At 47.4% G+C, this 21,349-nt stretch overlaps 1 protein-coding gene across 3 annotated transcripts in view; it reads left to right on the top strand.

Moving 5' to 3' along the window:
- Window positions 1-21,349, top strand: part of LOC135915668 (uncharacterized) — a 381,759-nt gene that overhangs the window by 199,727 nt on the left and 160,683 nt on the right. For all 3 annotated transcript variants that reach the window (XM_070521761.1, XM_070521763.1, XM_070521762.1), the window contains exons 2-4: window positions 2,609-2,702; window positions 6,130-6,436; window positions 15,994-16,265. In XM_070521761.1, the coding sequence (XP_070377862.1) occupies window positions 2,609-2,702; window positions 6,130-6,436; window positions 15,994-16,265 (673 nt within the window). The remainder of the gene's footprint in view (window positions 1-2,608; window positions 2,703-6,129; window positions 6,437-15,993; window positions 16,266-21,349) is intronic.

Below are 21,349 nucleotides of genomic sequence, written 5' to 3'. Positions count from 1 at the left end.
TCGGCGGAAAACAAAGATCCGCCGTTACAACGCCGCAGATCACTTGGGCGAAGATCGACTGTTCAATGGGCCTACACTTCTAATACATCTTTGCTGAATTATTGCAACTCGTGTACGAGCGGTGCTCACGTGAAAACCTCGGCAGGTATGCAAATGGCCCAGTACGCTTTCTGTGCCTGGGCGCTTGCCTCGTGCGAGCACGAGGGAGATTCGGTAACCCGTAAATTGAGACCTTTAGCTTGTACGCTATTCCGGTAAACGGGAGCGGTTTGGGCGGATTACCGGATGGTCGGGGCGTAAACGTGAGCGGTGAAGCCGCCTGGTGTTGTAGAGCTCAACAAGACAAACGCATTGCTAAAACTGCAGTAACTCACCATATCCTGCTTCGCCACCCGTGCGAATTTTTGGCAGCGGCGTAATTGTGAACACGATTACGCCACTGTCGAAAATTTACGCCAGCAGCTAAGCAAAATATGGTAATTAGCTCTCTGTTTGTGTGGTTGAGCTTTGCGCCACCAGCTGGCGCCACCAATCTGGCCGCCTAGGTTGGCTCCCCCGCTAAACCGGAAAACCGCCCGCGCTTGCCCGAATACCGGACACGCTAAAAGTCTCTAATAACTCCGGACTCCGGGAAAAATGCGTTTTCTTGCTGCGTTTAAAAAAAAGATCCCAAGACACATCAGCACTTCTTATGAGTTGGGAATGCGAAAGAAATAATGTCCAACTCAGTGACGTTGAGCGGTACTTCGACTTATGGAACTCCTCTCTCTCTCTCCTCGCGGGCAAGCGAGCGTGTTGAGACGCTTGGCGCGTCATGACTTGACCTTACCGAGGCTCAGCTAAAACGCAGGCGAGAGCTTGCTCGGACGAAGAGCACGCGTATAACACAGGCATCTGAGAGCGAGGGTGACATGGTGCCGCTCCGATGCCCTCACCCCTCACGCAATACCGCGGCAGCAGGTGTTCCTTTTTGCCTGATCTGCTCCGTGGTGGTGGGTGAAGGAACGAGAAGGAACAAATGATAATAATAATAATAAAACGGTGAGTATGACGCACAAATGCTTAAATGTTTATTTACTGCGTGATGTTAACAAGAAGGGCAGACGTTGATTTACAGAAAGAAAGCAAGTGTGAGCCATGCAGGTTATTTAAGCTGGGAACGGTAATAGCATTGTCACGGGGATGTTGGGTCTTCTTTATTTCTCTTCTTTTATCCTTCCGTAAGAACATAAGGTGCGAAGAGAGTCGCTCTGTCTACAGTGTGGAAGCGAATAAGGCTGCCTGAAGAAGGCAATGGGGGGGTTTCTATATGCGAAAGCCCATGATATGTCTGTTGCACCAAGATATCATTTGTACGTTCGTTTAATCCCGTAATATGAACACCTCATCGCATGTCCCTAATTACAACCAAGCTTAAGGGTGAACTTAAAATACTTTTGCCAAATGAAATTAGCGTGTCACGTACGTGTCACGTAAAGAACAGGCCTCCTATAAAGTGACGTGAGACTCCACCGCCTAAAGGAACAAATGCCTGTCTGTTTTGTTTGCCCTGCCTTCCTTGATGCGGGTTACACAGACACTAACCAACGTACCGTATCAGCCAGCTTCTCGTTTGGCTGAAAGCGTACTGAAGAAAACAAGACCGAAACAGGGAAACGGAACGCCTAAACGACGTACAGGTGCCTTTCGCATACATTGTGAAAGGGTCGTTGCATTGAGATGCCCGAGACAGCAGAGCGTGAGAGCACGTTCCGAATGTTACTGGTGTATTAAAGCCTATAGGAAGCCTGAGTGCAAGCGTTGTTTGCACGCAGGCTCGCCACTAAGGCCCCATTAAGACACGACCATGTGGTTATCACGCGCCACTACAGTGACCCCTATGCCCTCGCACCACAGTTCCTTCCCACCACACAATCTCTTCCTTTAAGTCGTTTCCATTTTAGTGTAGAGTCTTTGAAAACTCTCCAGGCTAGCGATATGCCCGTATTTTGCTCCACCGACTGCGCTTTGGAAAGCGTTTCTCTGGAGACCCATGAAGCGTGCTCGTCGACTCAGACCGGATCGAGCATCCGGCGAGCTCTAGTGAACAAAGTGGGAAGTGGGCGATAGGACGGATGCACGCACGTTGCTGGCGGAAATCGGGTTGTCACTAAAAGCATCCCCTTCCGATCCCTTCGCCCCTTCCTTCTAATTGGATTTATGGCACGGACAGACCACCACACGTTAAGCGCAGCATTCTCGACGCTGAAGATCTCGACGCAGGCTACCAATGCACTTCGCGTGCCTGAAGTGTACGACACCGAGATGTATACGAAGGCATAGAGGGCCGAGATGACCGAGCGAAAGTTCGACGCTGCGGTCGGGTTGGGACCCTACGCGTCGCTGACGTTCCCAGAGGCTAAGCGTTGCTCCATAGTTTAGCTGCCGTCGGCAGTTGATCTCCATTGGCCTCGGGCCAAACTGGCGCTAACGTTATTGCAGTTGGAGATAATGAGGATCTCGTAAAAGCACCTGCACCGTTCTCGGTGTATGCAGATCTGCATTGCGTAGATCACGGTCGTTGAGCGGCGTCGGACGCTAACTTATAATGCGACTCATTTGTATGCAGACGCCCATCGTCACTGACTCAAGACCTTCTTCAGCAACGGGTCAGCAAGCTGGACCTGCGAGTCTTCTGGCCATTAGAAGCCTGGAAGGGAAAGGTGCGTTTTTAGCGAGTGGATTAAGCGCGGGTTTCCGTGCCCCTACCAAAGCAAGGATTTTCAAATTGCAAACAGTGCTGAAGTCGCTTCGTGTTCATAACGTCATGTTTAGTGAGACATACAAGCTCCCGCGTTGTTTTCGGAAGTAACCTTAGCATAATTAAAGCAATTCGGGGGATCGAGCGCGTTCGCGAGAATTCGGAACGTATGGGGAAGTTATTTATAAACACCTGAAATCTCCATAAAATCTTAAAGTCTACTCAAAAAATGACATTGAAAAGACTTGATAACCACTGTATATCCTGCGCTGGCTCAACTTTTAAAAGTAGACAGGTGAGCGTTTATTTCTGTGTCCTTCTTTATAGCTTTCTCTTGAGCTCTCACTGACATCGAACATTTAAGGTGAAGTTAGCAAAGGTATATTTGCAACGAGTATTTGTTTTGTGCAAGGATTTGTACAAGGTCTCATTCATGTAAGTTAATTATTACGCCACTCAATGAAAAGGCAGTATCACATCCACACACCAAAAAACATGACAACACCGATAGAAGAAATCATTAGGCAAAACACTTCCCAGTGAAGCTGTCCTAGTTTTCGAAAACCACTCATGTATTCAGATACAGATTACGCATGTGTTCATATACAGATATACATGAGAAGCCTCAAGTGCTAAAAATTGCACTGGGCGGATCAACTGACCTCAGTTATTTTTATAACACAACGTACTTCTTGCAGGCATCTTTGTCCAATATATCTTCTTCTTTCTCTCTTCTTTATGAGCTTCCGTCATGTTCATAGCTCTATGTAACAATAATAATCCGGAGTCACCTTAGTAATTCCTGATGCATAGCGAAATGCTGCAGATTACGGACATAAAGTCTTTTATGCGTATCGTTCACCTCTGTGCGCCTTTACGTCTTGGACTACATCGCAGACCTAAGGATGCCTTTTCATATCTTGGCCGAATCGCCAGCTTTTCCATGTGTTTAGTGAATAAAGTATCACAAGAGAACTATTCGACGACAAAAAGTTAGTATGAAGCAGGAAAGCTCTTTCAATCCACCGCCAGCGTCGTTCCAGTGCTTATGAAAATTTCGGATTTGCCCTTGAAATTGAGAACAACCTAACGAGGAAGAACATTCGTATTTCTGTCTCGTTTACTGCTAATGGCTTCCACATTAGGTGCGTTGCTGTGGCGTCTGATAAATGCAATCAATTGTATAATTTCAATAAACCACTTGCAAGAACCCATCACCTTATATTAGGTCGGCAGGCACTGCGGTAACAAAATTGGCTGGTGTCAACTGACAGATGAGCACGGACAGGGCCCAAAACTTCCTTTAAAGACGCATCACCGTCACGATCAATGCTACCCTCTTGTACCCGAAGGTAGTCATTAACTTACGAATATTCTTTACTCTTTCTTTCTTATCAAAACACAGAATAAATGCGCCATTCGCAAATGCATTAAACTGCAGTTCCTAGCTGAGTCACTTGTAAGCGTAGTTCCCGGGCCGTGGCCTTCACATGTAGTCGTAAATTTAAACCTTTTCTTGAGTCAATCACAAAAAATAGGCGAATAAAGGGGTGTGAGAACGTGCATGAGGTTTTTCAGACCTACGGTGGGTCCAACGATGGCATTTCAAACTAAAAAATAACAAATGACTTTGACGAAAAGCTCTTATCATTTGTTTAAACTGATAGCATAGGCTTTGTTGCACTTCTTCTTCGTCTACATTATTTAATAATATAGACGTTCCACCAAGCAGTATATTCCTGCACAAAATGACGCCCCCGTGCTGGTCTTTCATTCGTGTTTCCCTGTGCCACGTCATAGAGACAAGACTTGGGTCAGATAATCAAGATTGCACGCCAAAACAGTAAAAATTTAAATTTCCTTCCTCTCATTGCAATAGCAATTGTATCGAGACGCCAGTGACGTCCGCACCGTCGTTGTCGGGGTGACCGCTCTTTATCGACGGATGTATTCCATTACCATTAGATGTATTCCATTACCACTTCCAGTGCCTCGCTACCTATCGTAAATTGCTGTTCTCTTCTGAGACTGTTAAACGTTACTTTAGTTTTCTGCAGATTAATTTTCAGACCCACTCTTCTGCTTTGACGCTCCAGGTCAGTGAGCATGCATTGCAATTGGTCCCCTGAGTTAGTAAGCAAGGCAATATCATCAGCAAATCGCAAGTTACTAAGGTATTCTCCATTAACTCTTATCCCCAATTCTTCCCAATCCAGGTCTCTAAATACCTCCTGTAAACATGCTGTGAATAGCATTGGAGAGATCGTTTCTCCCTGCCTGACGCCTTTCGTTATTGGGATGTTGTTGCTTTCTTTATGGAGAATTACGGTGGCTGTGGAGCTGCTAGACATCTTTCAGTATTTTTACATACGGCTCGTCTACACCCTGATTCCTTAGTGCCTCAATGACTGCTGAGGTTTCGAGAGAATCAAACGCTTGCTCGTAATCAATGAAAGCTATATATGAGGGTTGGTTATATTCCGCACATCTCTCTGTCAGCTGATTGATAGTGTGAATATGGTCTATTGTTGCGTAGCCTTTAGAGGATCCTGCCTGGTCCTTTGCTTGACAGAAGTCTAAGGTGTTCCTGATTCTATTTGCGATCACCTTAGTAAATAGTTTGTAGGCAACTGGCAGTAAGCTGATCGGTCTATAATTTTTAAAGTCCTTGGCGTCCCCTTTCTTATGGATTAGTATTATGTTAGCGTTCTTCCAAGATTCCGTTACGCTTGAGTTCATGAGGCATAGCGTATACAGGGCGGCCAGTTTCTCTAGAACAATCCGCCCGCCATCGTTCAGCAAATCTGCTGTTACCTGATCCTCCCCAGCTACCTTCCCCCGTGCCAAGCGTTGCTTGTGGGATTTCGAATACCTCTAGACTATTTTCTCTTCCATTATCGTCTTGGGTGCCACTGGTACTGTATAAATATCTATAGAACCCTTCAGCCACTTGAACTATCTAATCCATATTAGTAATGATATTGCCAGCTTAGTGTCCTAAAGCATACATCTGGTTCTTGCCTATTCCTAGTTTCTTTTTCAATGTTTTTAGGCTTCCTCCGTTCCTGAGAGCATGTTCAATTCTATCCATATTATACTTCCTTATGTCAGCTGTTTTACGCTTGTTGATAAACTTCGAAAGTTCTGCCAGTTCTGTTCTAGCTGTAGGGTTAGAGGCTTTCAGACAATGGCGTTTCTTGATCAGATCTTTCTTCTCTTGCGATAGCTTACTGGTATCCTGTCTAACGGAGTTACCACCGACTTCTATTGCGCACTCCTTATTGCACACTCCGCAAAGTGCATAACGTAGCATGACGTAACTGCTGTGTTACCGTGGACACAGCAGCACCGCCGTGACTATGTCACCTGAAGTTCCGCTTCTTGTGCAGGTGTTCTACAGATGCATTTGGCTCGGATCGCTCACGGATGCTTGTTTACCCCTGATGGACAACGTCTCTACGGGTACAACGCGCCACTGGGACTGCGAACGGGTTTCAGGAACCACGCATCCTCGACATTAGACCGACTGGCCGGACAGCACGTGGATGATGCGGGTGATGCCTACCTTGCTCGCGGAGTGGCGTCCAACAAATGCCCATGTGATCACGTTGCCATTGAGGCAGCTCTAAAGAAGCTACGGTTTTCTACGCCTCAGCCTGTTCTCATTCTTGCAGACTCGAAATCCGCCCTTCAAAGGTTAGAGCACGGGTTCCCTACTGATGCTTTATGTCTAAGCTCCCTACGCTCGGTGCACAATCGCCATTTCAAAGGCTTCTCCATACGATTCCAATGGGTGCCCTCGCACATAGGTATCATAGGCAACGAGATGGCGGACAGCCTCGCTTATAGAGCGCTGTCTGGGAATCCATCGAGAAAGGTGCCTCAAGAGGACAAGATACTCTTCAGAGAAACGGTGTCGTGCCACTTCAGTTCTTTGTGTAGCTCACCCTACAAGCCTTGTGTGACCAAGGGTCTCAAAAGAAACAAAGCCAATTTACTGCTCCGCATTCACACGGGCTCTGCTCGCACCGCTGCGTGGATGTATAAAACTGGCCTGGCGTTGTCTCCATTATGTTCAACGTGTGGTGTGTGCGGTGACATAGAACATTACCTTATGTGCTGTATTCTGTATAACGCGGAAAGGAGTGTGCTATTCGGGTCCCTCAAGAAGGCAGGAATTCCTCACAGTTCTCTTCGGGACATTGTTTTCCCGCGCGAGAACCAGTTAGATAGGAAGGGGGTTTCTCGCCTTCTTTTAATTTACCTGCAGGACGCGGATTTGGCCTCCACATGGTGACCTTAGGAGTGACTATGTGTAGTTGTGTGCTCTGTGTCGGATTTATATGATTTATGTATTTTAAGTGTCGCTACGGTGGAGCAATTGCCGGCAGCCACTGCAAGGCTAATCCCACCAGTAGCCTACAACCACTCAACTCAACTCACCCGACCGACACCTTTAAAAGGGATGCCGGCTTCATTCACCAGCAGTGGACACGGCAGCACCACCATGACTATGTCACCTGAAGTTCCGCTTCTGTTGCTGGTGTTCTACGGATGCATTTGCCTCGGATCGCTCACTGGATGCTTCTTTTCCCCCTTATGGACAACGTCTGATTACTTTAATAAGATATTAAGAAATTTATCATGTATCGTATATTTGAATAATCCATCTAATTCCTGACCAGTCCCCGTAGTGGGTAGGAGCCACGTGCTGGAACGACAGAGGTCGAAGTTGCGCGTTTGCACGCGCAGTTTTCGACACGCGCGGCGCCGAACGCGCCCACAAAAACGCGCCCACAACGACGTAAAATCAGCCAGGTGTGGACCACTGCGACCAGCTGCTGCTGCTGCTCCCGTGCCGCAGGAACACGTCAAGGCCGGCACGCGGGAGCATGGCGACCATCATCTCCGTCGTCTAGGCCAGTCAACCGGGGCCTAGAAGGGCTGTCGACCACCGCCTCCTCCCCCCCCCCCCCCGCCCGGCAAAACCACTCAAGAACCTCGGCCCCTTGCAGCCCCGCCCGCGGCAATACCATCAGCGCAGCACCCGTAACAACATGGCGCACGCCGGTAAGCCCGAATATGCAAGCGCTTTATTGCAATTGCAAGTAAAAGGGTAATAGAGACGTTTTCATCCGCCCTTCCCCTGAGCTAGAACTCTTACAATTGCCGTGGCGAATGGTCGACCAGTGTTTGTTGGGTTAAGAGGTCTCTGGAGATGTGACAGATGCACATTAGACTTTGTTAAAGAAAAGTGCGAAGCGAAGTGGTCCCACCTTCACGGTCTGCTCAATTGGCTGTCCTGCGGGGACATGTCAGTGTTAGGCCTTCTGCTGCCCTCATGACCTTTGTGAGCACGGCAAGCTATCACCAGCGTTCCTGCCGTACAACTGCGCTCAAATACCAGGCACGAGCCTAAGGGAGAGGAAGTATCAGGCAAAAAACGAATCCTTTGATTAGGAACTCGCAAATGGCAATGCTTTTCATCTAGTCCTATTTCCTGCATCCTCAATAGCTATGCTGCCTATGACCATCAAGCCGCTGTTCGGAAGTGCATGGTAGCTGCCAAGGCGCTGGGTTGGCAATACAACTGCAGGGGACATATTCTGCGACTATCGCTTCGGCGACACCCTTCGCGTGACGTAGGCCTCAACAAGCGAATCAGCTTATCCGATTATGCTCAACAAGTCAATAAGCGCGCCTAACGGCGATGCCATCGCAGAAGCGACACTATAGCCGAAATTGATCGTTGCAGAATACGTCCCCAGTGGTTCCGTGAGCTGCCTCACCGCAACATTTCTCGGCAGCGTATAGTTAAAACTCGGTTCAATAAGGAGCAGCACAGCGCTGTCATTTTTGAGTTCATTTAGTAAGTCATCCTTTAATTAGGACTCCTAATGTATTAAATCGCCATTACCGTTTTGTGGCGCTTGGAGGAATCGTACGCTCCATTGCTGCTGGAGTCTTGCTGACCACGCATCGAAAATATTGACCTTTTGATAGGCGCTCGTCATTACTGGGAAATCATCGCGGGATCCACTAAGCGTACGTCTCAGCTCCAAATTGATGGCAGTGGAGACTGTATTCAGATGGACAGTCCAGGGCCAGGCCGGCACAATGAAGTCAACAGGAGTCTGCTTCTCGGCTGCTGGCGTGATGCGTATAGAAGGGAGTTAACAAATTGACAAGGAAATGTCAGCCCAGATATAGTCTTTCTTTGAGGTCGAGCACATCGGTATCGAGGAACATGAGCCAGTTCGTCACCAGGACGCCTTCCTTCAGCACTATAAAGAAACCATTAACTTTTAGAATGGCAGCTATAAGTTGTCCTTCCCTTGGAATTCGATGGTTGACGAGCTTAGCGACAACTACGAGTGCGCAGCAAGGCGTCTTAGAGCACAGACAATGCGCCTCGTGAAAGGAGATTCGTTTTTTAGGGAGTATGACGCCTCCATAAGAGATTACATAGAAAAGGGCTATGCAGAGGCAGCCAGCAAGAATTACGACACGTCGGAAGGTCCTGCGTACTATATGCCACATGAAGCAATTGTTCACCACGAAAGCCAGGCGACGAAACTGAGGGTAGTATTCGATGCATCATTAAGTGGCAAAAATTGCCTCTCACTGAACAATGTTTTGGAAAGTGGCCCTAACCTACACCCAGAGCTCATTAATCTGCTGATCAATTTCCACACTTACAACATTGCCATCGTTGCGGATATTGAAAAGGCCTTTCTCCAAATCTCCCTATCAGAGGGCGATTGGAACGCTGTGTAGTTCCTCTGGTACGCAATGACCCAAAGAAAGGGGAAGAACTTCCAGCTGTGGTGACCTGTTGGACTATTCGAGTGCTGTTCGGTGTCACGTCGAGCCTATTTCTCTTGGCTGCAACGTTGCAACATCATATTGAAGGCCTGCCGGAACAGTATGCTGAGACTGCGGTATCCAGCGCAAGCATTTTTACATGGACGACCTTGTAACTGGGGTTGACAGCCTTGACAAGGGTAAAGTCTTGTGCCAGGAATAAAAATTTATATTGTCTCCAGCAGGGATGCGGCTACACAAGTGGATATTGAACGAACGTGATCTCGTAAACTTCGTGGAGAATGGCAATGTGGAACGAACGAACGCTGATGATAGATATGCTGCAGCTACAAAGGTATTGGGAGTTGGTTGGAATGCTCAGACTGACCACTTAGAATACAACCTAACTTCACTCATCGACCTCCTCTCCGCAAGCGCTGACAACAAGAGATTTGTGCTGCAGGCCTCGACAAGAGTTTTCGACCCTTTTGGATTTATTGCTCCCACAACATTACGCGTAAAGTTAATGTCCCAGAAGTTGTGAGAGTTGGAAATTGGTTGGGACGATCCTTTGCCTGAAATATTGCAGCCTGAGTGCGACTGCTGGTGTAAGGAGCTTTCATGCATTGGAGTATCCGTTCCAAGACAGATAGCGGCACGCCTAAGAAGTGATGATACGGAGAAAGTGGCACACATTTTCTGTGACGCAAGCCCGAAGGCCTCTGGTGTTGTCGCATATGTCGTGACCAAGTCTCCGTTCGGACTAATAAATGTAAGCTTGGTCATGGCCAAATCAAGACTGACCCCTTTGAAATGCCTCTCGCAACCCCGATTGGAGCTGATGGGAGCTCTTGTTGGCGTGCCGCTATGCCATTACGTAACCAAGACCTTGGATCTGAAGAACGTTGCTACTACCCTCTGAACTGACTCTTCCGTAGCTATGTACTGCATCAAGGGAAACGCTGCCAGATGGAAGCCTTTCGTAGCAAATCGAGTCTCAGGATTACAAGCTCTGACAGATCTAAAGGATTGCAAACACTGCCTAAGTTCAGACAGCCCCGCTGACCTAATTACCCGAGGCATTCTCCCATCAGCCCTGCGGGAAAGCGAGTTGTGTTGGAGAGGACCCCGTTGGCTTCAGGACAACAATAAGGAGCCGAGCTCGAACGTTGGGGAGTGCCAAATGAAAGAGCGAAAGGCGACGGTGATGCCCATAGTATTCTCGTCATCCATGGCAATTCTCAATGTTGAGAATTATAGTTCATTCAGCAGAGTCGTGCGAGTAACCGCGTAGGTCCGCCACTTTGTCGGCAACTGCCACAACAAAGAAGGAAAGACAATCGTCCCATTAGGAGCTGAAGAAGTGATCCGCGTCGAAAGATACTGGTTGGCTAAAACTTTAAGAGATGCGTCCAGCGATGACCTTTCAAACCTGAATAATCGAAGACCTCTGCACAAGAGTTCCTTTGTTTTACCTTTTAACCCGTACTTCGACAACGAGAGCCTCATGCCAGTTGGTGCACGCTTGCAATTCAGTGATAACAACGAAGAGACTTAGCATCCCGTCGTTCTCCGTCGCAATCACCCCCTCACGTGACTGCTCATACGGAAGGAACACTTGAGAATGCTGCACACGGGCGTACGCGAGACTCTAGCACAGCTGCGAGAATCGTGTTGAATTATCAGAGGACGTCAGGCCGTAAAGAAAGTTATAAAGCAGTGCCTCGTCTGTCAGAAAGTTGCCCTCCAGCTACGCAACCAGTAGCACCACTTCCAGCTGACAGAATATCAAAAGGAAACACGTTCGGCATCGTGGGCATCGATTTTGCAGCGCCCTTCATCGTCAACAGTCACGCGACAACAAAAGATGCTACATCGCTATTTTGACCTGTGCTGTGACACTAGCCGTCCACCTTGAGCTCGTCAGCGACCTGTCGGCTACAGCCTTCCTCTTAGCCTTTGAACGCTTTGTGGCACGCCGTGGAACCTCCTCGACGGTGTATTCGGACAACGCGCTAACATTCAAACATGCAGCATGGGATCTAAAGGCCATGTTCGCGCTCTTGCAACTCGAGGAATTGCAGTCACACTTCGCTGGAAACCAGATCAGATGGAAATTTATTGTATAACGGGCAGCTTACTGGGGCGGATTCTGGAAGTAGATGGTGTGATCTGTGAAAATAGCGTTGCGAAAGGTGTTAGGTCGGAGCAGCTTGAGTTTCGAACAACTGACCACCGTTCTTTATGAGATGGAGACCGTGATCAACTCACGCCCTTTGACTTTCATATATTATGATGCTCACAAGAGCCAGAGCCACTGTCACGGGCGCACCTTCTTGTCGGAAGAAAGTTGACAACCCTTCCTCAACATCTGCTGCCGGACGAAATTCCTGGCGGTGGAATGCATCTCTCACGTTCGCTGGAAGTACCGGACTGTCGTGGTCGATGGTTTCTGGCGACGGTGGCGGAAAGAGTACTTATTGGATCTTAGATCGACACATATGTTCCGACCAACGACATCGAGCTTTGCTGCTCCTGAGGGAACACCGCTTGAAACGCCACATGTGCAAGACCGCCAGAATTAAGGAAACATTTAAGGATAGAGACGGCAGGGCGTGGTCCCGCAAATTGGTATTAAGTGAAGGAACAGAGGTGAACCGACCGATACAGCTGCTGTATCCCTTAGAGATTGGGGAGCAATGAGCTCGATAATAGTTTGCTTATCCTGGGGAGATCCTCTGGCAGCCCCCGGGTAGGGTAGCGAAAAAAAAAATTGAAGAGGCTCAATGTGTCCTCGCGAATAAAAGTCAAAGTAAAAAAAATAAATAAGAACGTAGTTACTTTGGCTGGCTTTAGTGTCTTCACATGGATGTTCTGGCGTAGGTTTAAAAAAATGTTGACATTTTTAATGTGACATGACGGCACAAATGAACCACCCCAACGCTTCGTCTCATTGGACCTCGCTGCGTGCTTTGGCAACTCGTCTGCTAGTGTGTTGATTTGGCTTGTCTCGTTGTATGTTCCGATGTAAGACTTTAGAAAAGTCAATAGACCTTTGGCGTCAAATGTTTATAACAACATGAAACCCACAAAGTTCCGCAAATGAAAATCTAAAGCACAACTTTGGAAATGTCAATGCACCTTTCACATCAAGAGCTTATGGGATATATAGCCATAAAGTTTCGCAATTGATATCCATGCGCTCCATAGATTCGGTGGCCTCAGTGAGATGCCGCGGCGAGCCCGCTCACCATCAAAGCGCCCTTGAAACTTTGTGCTTGGATGGGACTGCTTGGCGTTATGTGACTCCCGGTGTATGGGCGTTGCCACGAAATCCAGCCCAAGTTTGCAATCTTCGCGGTTAAATGTCTTTTCGAGCGTCAAAAAGACATTCTAGACAAAATCCAGAGTGATTTCCGGCGCCGGGTGTCGCTTTGTTCGGCGGTGCATGGACAGCACGAAAAAATTTCGGGGGGGGGGGGTGGGCTGAAGCCCCATAAGCCCCCCCTGGCTACGCCCCTGTCTCCGCGGTCTTAAGACGCGCGAAGCGGCCGATGGTCAGATTTTCCGCAACATAGGTGCCATTTACGAAGGTTACAAACCCTGTCATTTAATAACCCAGTGAAGCTACATGCTATTGAGCCACAATCTTTTTCGGCCGAGTGTAAATTCTGCGGGCAGAAAGCAGATTTGTACCATATGGTATGGGCCTGCCAGGCTAATAGTCTCTTAGAAAGTATAAAACAGCCAACGTGGGAAGGATGGGAGGCAGCCCTGTCCAACTCAACCCTCAAGGACCAGCGAGCCCTCGTGGAAAGAGCTAGGGCGGCGGCCTTAGCCCACGGAATTCCAGAATAGGAATCCAACCACCCTTCTCCTAACTCCCCTCTCCCTTTTTTTTCTTTAAATAAAACGTTTTCATCATCATCCGCAACATAGGCCTGCTGTGTTACGCCGAACGCACGGTAGCGTTTCATCGAACGCGTGGCAGCGTTTCTTCGAACGCGCTGGAGCGCTGCATCGAACGCGGCGCGAGATTGCGCCACGACAGTGATTGGTGGTCTTGATTGTTTGTTCTGCGCATGTGCGATGTGAGGCGAGAGTTTTCTTGGTTGCTGCGACGCGGCCTATAGGCCAGACTGAATGAGGACGTTACACAAGTACGTCTCGGCGTTTGTCGCAACAAACTGCAACGCGGATGGGATGCTGCAAGATGTATTGAAGAAGGGTACTTCGAGTGCTACACCTGGCAAGTTGCCGGAGTTTGACACCGACACTGGGGGCATCGAAGTCTTCCTCGATCGTCTGCAGTGCTTCATCGCTGCCAACGACATTGCAGCAGAAATTACTGGTGTCCTTGACTGCAATCGGCGAAAAAGTTTACGGAACGCTCAGGAGCTCGCTTCTTCCAAAGACGTCCACCAAGGTGACATTCGAGGACAGCGTTGGCGTACTGAAAAAGCAGTATATTCCCCGAAGTACTGCGGTGAAGAAAAGGTATCGCTTCCAGCGACGAAAACGAGAGAAGCATGAAAGCGTCATGGACTTATCGTGCGTCTCAAGAAATTGGCAGGAACGTGCGCGTTCGGTGCGTTTCTAGAGGAAGCTCTGCGGGACCGGCTAGTCGCCAGTCTTCGAACAGATGCTATACGCTGGCGACTGACGTCTGACGCTGCCATTAGCCACGCCTGATGCAGAACTGACCTAGGAACGCAACTGCATCAACGCCATGGCTATGGAAGGTGTGTCGAAAGACACCCCCGTGTGCAGAAATGCAACTTAAGTCGAAGCACATGCTTGACTTGACTGATGACGCCTAGCGTTAACGTGCCCAAAGACGCTCACTGCGTTTCCTTAGGCGCATTGCCGATAGGTGTCACTCGGATCAAGTCAAGCATGGGATTCAACTTAAGTTGCATTTCTGAATACGGGGGTTAGCAAATGGTCAGGATGAGAATGGAAGTTCTCGCCGCGGGCGTCTCCCACCTTCGCTGACAAAGACCGGCAACAGGACGGTGTCAACAAGCGTTGGCAAGAACGTCAGGAGCAACACATTCGCGAAGTCTGAAATAACGGCGTCGCATGGGACAAACGCGTCGTGTAATCGCTGTGCGGGACATCATGAGCCTGTAAGTTGCCCATTCATTAACATTACTTGTTACAAATGTCGGACAAAAAGGCCACTTGGCTTAGAAGTATAAAACCAATGTAGTTAAGCAGCTGGACTACGCCGTCGCCGGGCATTGTCACTCGCGCTGTGTCACACCGACAAGGCGCTGGGGTGGTGGTTGACGGGATTTTAGCGTCATTGTGCGATGAATAAGCCAGCAGCTGTGGTACAGGCGCGAAAGCTGCCGTTGAACCAGGGTGCATTGCAGGAGGCGAGTCGTACGAGCGTCTCGAACTACGATCTATGAGACAAGTGCATGCAGGCAGAAGGATCCCGTAGCGTGTAGTAATGGTTTTCCGCAGGTTGTCGTAGATGCCAGAGCGCAGTGGGATTTGGGATCACAGAGGGCTGGCCACCTGAAAGGTCAGGTGTTGCGTGAAGACAGCGCAGATGCTGATTGCCTACGTCACTGAGATAGAAGTGGCAATCACCTGAAAGGACTGCATGACATGGTTGCTCCTATGAAAGCAAGATCGACGTACGCAACGCTTCGACAGGTTATGGGGTTACTGCCACTTACCGAGAGAACTCATATGCTGGTGACGTCGAGTTGGACGGAGTAGGTATTTAATGACTGCGGAAGCTGTGGCTCTAAGACTTTAAATTGTTTAAAGAATGTGGAAACTATCTTTGCTGAGTTTGTGAGCTCGCAAAGTGACAGGTATATAGATATAGTTTTTTATTCAGGTTTAATATGTTTAGAAAGCTTCCACACGTCTAACTGCGTGAACACAACAAAACAGCAGATTCTATATTTCACTTTATGTCTGCTTGCTGATTTTGAGCAAGAAAACGCTGCTATTTGACAAGTTGTTATGTGCGATATATACAAGTTGTCTGGAACGTAGGCGTGCATTGTGGATAAGTAGCTAGCAAGACGACAGCAAATACTGATAACGCCTGCGACTGTAGATGGACAGTTACAACGTTTTCAGTAATCCCCAGCGGTGTTTGTTATTCTTCAGTGAAATCTTGGCTAGAATAAAATTAGGAGTGTGTCTTATATTTATGTTCATGCTGTTAGCAATGCCAGCGCAATAAGTTACAAAATGTTCCGCCTATTCATCTCCGAACCTGATAATGCACGTTCGGATGCAATGACTTTGTGTCAGGAAAGTGTGTGCTCAAAAACTAGATTTTATTGTTTGAAGTAACTTATAGTTAACGTTTATTATTTGAAAAAGTGCTTCAGGGCGAGACCGGGTAGCCAGTGACGCTTTCGAAAGAGTAAGTCTAGATTTGAGACAACACATTAAATTTACTGTTGCTCCTGCCGCAGCGGGCCAACTCACCGACGTCTACATCGTTACGTCTCGGCTACGAGGGTCCGTGGTGGCCTCAGCGGCCACCCTTTTGGGGTGGCTTACAAGCCCAATCCAACACCAGGCGGAGGCCTACCGGCACTGGGGGGTGGCATTCAGGCACGGGCCGGAGACACCCGGCCAGCTGCTGCAAGTGGTGGATGCTGGCCCGCATCCGGCCTCGGGCCGGATTGTGGCCAGTACTACCTACCAAACGTGGGAGGAGATCACAGCCACCAGCGAAACCACGGTGAGAAATGCTTGTGTTATAGACGATACACACGTTAAAATGCATTTCATTTCATTCCATTTTCTTTCCGTGAAGACTCCCCGAGGGCTTATTACATATGGGGTGCAATCAGCTAAAAAAAAACATTAATAATGCCACATGTGTTTATATACAAAATACGTTATTGAAATTTTCAGCGAATTATGATGCACAGGCGATCTCTATTACATGTTGGGCATGGCCGTTCCAATCTTTAGCTGCACGGGGGAACAAGGAAGCTGAAAAAGTAACAATTCGAGCACGCGGACGAATAACTTGACAGTTGTGGTTGGTGCCGTCTGAAGTGTACGATACTGGCATGGTGTAAGGTGCATGATTAAGTGATAAGCAATAGAACTTGTGGCAAAGTATTAGGGTGGCTATGTGACGGCAAACTGAGAGAGGCGTTAAGGCAGATTTAGTTTTCAGAGCTGGAACACTGACGTCATACGAATAAGAAGAATTTATGAAGCTTGTAGCACGATTTTTGTCTGCTTCTAGGTCGTTTATGAGGCGAACACGATGCTGGTTCCATATGGCGACTGCATTTTCTAGTTTAGGTTGAATGAGTGCCTTGTAAGCAAGCAAGTGTAAGGGATTTAGGGCGAGGCGAAGAAGAGTTTAGGAAATGGCAGTGTATTGCTAGCTGATGATATCGTGTTGTTTATGTGTTAATTCTGCGTTATATCATTTAATACTTTTATGCCTAACAATTTGAAAGAAGATACGGATTGTACGATCCCGTTTGCGATATTGTATAGAAAGGCATGAAACTTGTGTCGACGGGTAATGCAAGAAACTTGAACTTGCTAGGGTTAGGCATCTTCAGTCAGTCTTCTCACCATTGTTGGATGTGGCTAATATCCGGTTGGAGGGCTTCTTGATACGCAGTGTTTATTACTCGGCAGTATATAACGCAGTCGTCAACAAACATTCTGATTTGGCAAGATGCGTGCAATGGGAGATCGTTAATAAATATAAGAAGCAAAAGTGGGACGAGAGCGGATCGTTGTGGGACACCTGATGTTAAAGGAAGAGGATTGGAGGACTGGTTATTTGTGATGACTGTTTGAGAACGGCTTCTTGAGAAGGCTTTGATTCACGGTAGTACGTTAGAGTATAGGTTTAACCGAGAGGGTTGTTTATTGAACGTTGATGTGGAACTTCATCAAATGCCGTATCGTAGACCAGCAAAATAGCGTCAAGGTGAACGTTAGTGTCAAAGTCAGCAAGCAAACAACGTGGCTAGTTGTGTTTCGCATGAATACCTCTTGCGAAAGCCGTGCTGGGGCGGATGGAAGAAATTTTTAGGGGTTAAGAAGTCCATAGTGTGAGAGTATATAACATGTTCCATAACATTGAAAGGGACCCTAGTTAAAGATATGGTACGGTAGATAACAGTTGAATTTTTGTCACCTGAGTTGTAAAGCGCAACGACCTTCCCCGTTTGCCAGTCTAGGAATGAGGCGCCTGTGGTAAGTTACTGTAAAAAGAACAATTTAAGGTACAGTGCGGCATTAGGGACGAGATGCCTCTTGAAGAAAAGGTGACGTTAAATAATTGAAAAATTATAGGCCCGTTAGCTTACTCGCAGTTTTATATAAATATTTGCCAAAATAACATCCAATAGAACAAGGGCAACACGGGACTTAAGTCAACCAAGGGAACCGGCTGGCTTCAGAAAGGCATACTCTACAATTCATCCATGTAATTAATCAGGTTATCGAGGAATCCGCAGAGAATAATAAGCCTCTCTATATCGCTCTCATAGATTACGAAAAGGTATTTGATTCAGTAGAGATACCAAGAGTCATAGCAGCATTACGTATTCAAGGAGTACAGAACGCCTACCTAAATGCCTTGGAAAATATATACTGTGTTTCTACAGCTACCTTAATTCTACACTAGATATGTAAGAAGATACCTATAAAAAAAGGGTCAGATAGGGAGACACAATCTCTCCAGTGCTAATCACTGCGTGCTTGGAAGAAATATTCAGGCTATTAAACTGGGAATGCTTAGGAGTAAAGATCGACGGCGAATATCTCAGCAACCTTCGGTTTGCCGATGACATAGTTCTATTTAGCGACAATGCAGACAAGTTACAGCAAATGATTGAGGGCCTTAAAGGGACACTAAAGGTTACTATAAAGTGATAAAGCAATGCTCTAGAACATCGAAGGCGTCAATATAATCACGAACAGAGCGTTAGTAACCAAGAAATTGAGGTAAATGCATGACACGATGTGAGATCCCCCAGCGACATTCCGGTACTAGCCCGATGACGAAGGCACTACTCATCATAATTTATGTCTCTAGTACTCAACTACTCGTATTAAAAAGATCATTTCATTAGGTTATAAAAGGGAAGAACATGCTACTTGTCTACTTCGATTCTAAGAAAAAATAACATTTTGACGTTAACCTTCAATAGTATTGGTGGTCGAAAGGTTTTGTTTTCGCTAGACTCTGCGCTGCGCGCGCTTTGGTGTTTCAGTTGTTTCGTTATCGCGTCGTGCAGCGCTGGTTCTGCTGGCTCGCGAAGCTTGCATTTGGAACAAACAGCGAGAATGCCACGTCCATGTGATGTCGTGAGATGCGCGAATGGTCCGCGTAACTTGGCCAAGGGGAGTTGCAGCGGCGAATCCAACGTTACTTATCACTGTGTGCCAACGAGTGAACCTCTCTCATCAAAGTGGTGAAGTGCCGTACCTCTGCTGCAGCAGGTTGGCGAAGAGCTGAAAAATCGCGTTGCGTGCGCGATGCACTTTCGTCCAGAGGATTACGAGTTCAACGCCAACTTACTCAATCGTGTGGAGTGCCTTTGAAAGCAATGCTTTCCCGTAGCGCTGTTCCGTGGGTCTTGTCTGCATTCTCCGAAGCGCTAGAATAACTGCAGGTCGAAGACAGGGCGGCGAGTGCGGCATTTGGTTTTGACGAAGCAAAACTTACAAATGTGCGAATATGTACAGCCATGACATACAGTTGCCGCCATAGTAGTGCGCAACGATGCCGGCAGCGCAAGCCCTCAGCAGAAGGTCACGTTCATCAGTGCTTAATTCGCTGAAGTCGAGCCCAGCATCGCGAGCTAATGTGTCGTTGTTCGGGTCGTTCATTGCAACGAGCGTCAAAGTTGGCGTCATAAAATAAACAACCAGCTTATAGTCGCACGCTTTCCATTCCGCTAGCCACCATAGTTCCGTTTTGACGCTGCTGTCGGCTCAGTCTTGGCTCTGTTTTGGCCGCGCGTTTGCGTTTTGCGAAGAAAAGCCGTAGCGCCGTCTGCGAGCACCGTTCTACTCACCAACGGCGCAACGTCACCATGAGACTATCACGTTGCCACTCCTTGATCGAAGGGCGGACGATTTGAACTGCGCTAGAGGTACGCGGACGCCTCCGAACGCAATTTCTATTCAAATAAGTCTCTTCTTCGCATGAAACAAGCGTTTAGACGTTTCTGGGATGGTATTTCAACAGTCCACGTTGACTTAAATTTAACCTTTAGTGTCCCTTTAACAGAGATGGTGTAAGAGTGGGATTGATGATTAATATGCAGAAGACAATGATAATGATAAATAGCCGAGCAACGGAACAAGAGTTCAGGATCGCCAATCGGCCTCTAGAGTCTGGGAGGAGCACGTTTACCTAGGTCAATTAATCACAGGGAACCTTGATCATGAGAAGGAAATCCACAGAATAAAAATAGGATCGATCGCATACGGCCGACATTGCCAGCTCCTGACTGGAAGCTTACCATTATCATTGAAAAGGAATGTGGACAATCCGCACATTTTACCCATGCTTACATATGAAGCAGGTACTTGGAGACTGAAAAAGAAGTTTGAGAACAAGTTTAGGACCGTGCAAAGAGCGATGGAACGAACATTGCTAAGGAAAACGTTAAGAAACAGAAAGAGGGTGGTTGGGATGCTCAGGTTCAGTTTAGATGACCGTTCTCCGGTTAGATAACCATTTGACCATTGGGGTTACATCGAGGACGAGGACGAGGACCATCGAGGACGACAGAAGACTAGGTGGAGCGATAAAATTAGTAAATTCCCGGGCGTTAGTTGGAATCGATTGCCGCAGGACATGGGTAGTTGGAGATCGCAGGGAGAGGCCTTCGTCCTGTAGTCGACATAAAACAGGTTGCTGCTGATGTTTATGATGATTGATCGGTGACGTATTATTAGTAGGTGGTATCCATTAAGGCGGGTTGCGCTTCTGTGTGAGAACTGCAGAAAATGCGATATTGATCCTGTCAGCGCATTCTCTGTCGAAGACTGGTTGATCCGATGCATTAGCCAAAGCGGTTGAGGATGTTGGTGCAACGTTGATGATGCGCCAAGATGTCTTGGCGTTATCGCATAACATGCACCCCAGGTCGCTATTAAAGATTCTTTTGCGTCGGTGATCGTACTCAAGTATTCTTTTTTGGCGGAGTAGTATTTTTCCTACGGCTCGAGGTTTCCCTTTAGCGTAGGAGCGCAATAAAACCACTTCTCATTATTGCCGAGTTTTTTTTAGTCTCTTCGACAACCAAGGAATAGAACGATTTTCAGGTAATGTTATTGTGGGGATAAATCTTTGTGGAAGGTCCTGTATTTTATTCTTAAATATCAAGCAGTTGTCGCTAACCAATCTCTGGTTAAAACTGCCTTCGAAAATTGGGAGCAAAGTTGCTCAGTTTGTGATTAATGGCGTCGTCATTACCTCTGTCACGCAAAGTGATTGTTTTTGTCGTATTTCATGGCGGTTGGCGTGGAAGGGAAAATCTGCTTGAATATGTTTGCGGTCGCTAATGGGCTCCAATTACGTAAAGGATGATAAACTGTCGCAATGCGTATTCAGTATTAAGTCTAAAATGTTGCTGGAGTCGTCTACGATGCGTGTTGGGCTGGTTACTAGTTCATTAAGGTTATATATCACAGAAACGTCGAGAAAATCTCTTCATCCTAAGCTTATTCGTTGTGAGTGAGAATTATGCCAGTCTATTCCCTGCGTAGTTGAAATCACTGAATAGAACAATATCTGCATTCGGAAATGATGTGGTAAGTAGGTATAGC

The sequence above is a fragment of the Dermacentor albipictus genome, chromosome 7 (assembly GCF_038994185.2).
Source record: "Dermacentor albipictus isolate Rhodes 1998 colony chromosome 7, USDA_Dalb.pri_finalv2, whole genome shotgun sequence".
Taxonomy (NCBI): domain Eukaryota; kingdom Metazoa; phylum Arthropoda; class Arachnida; order Ixodida; family Ixodidae; genus Dermacentor; species Dermacentor albipictus.
Note: the sequence above shows the minus strand (reverse complement) of the source record. Positions and strands in the feature narration are given on the sequence as shown.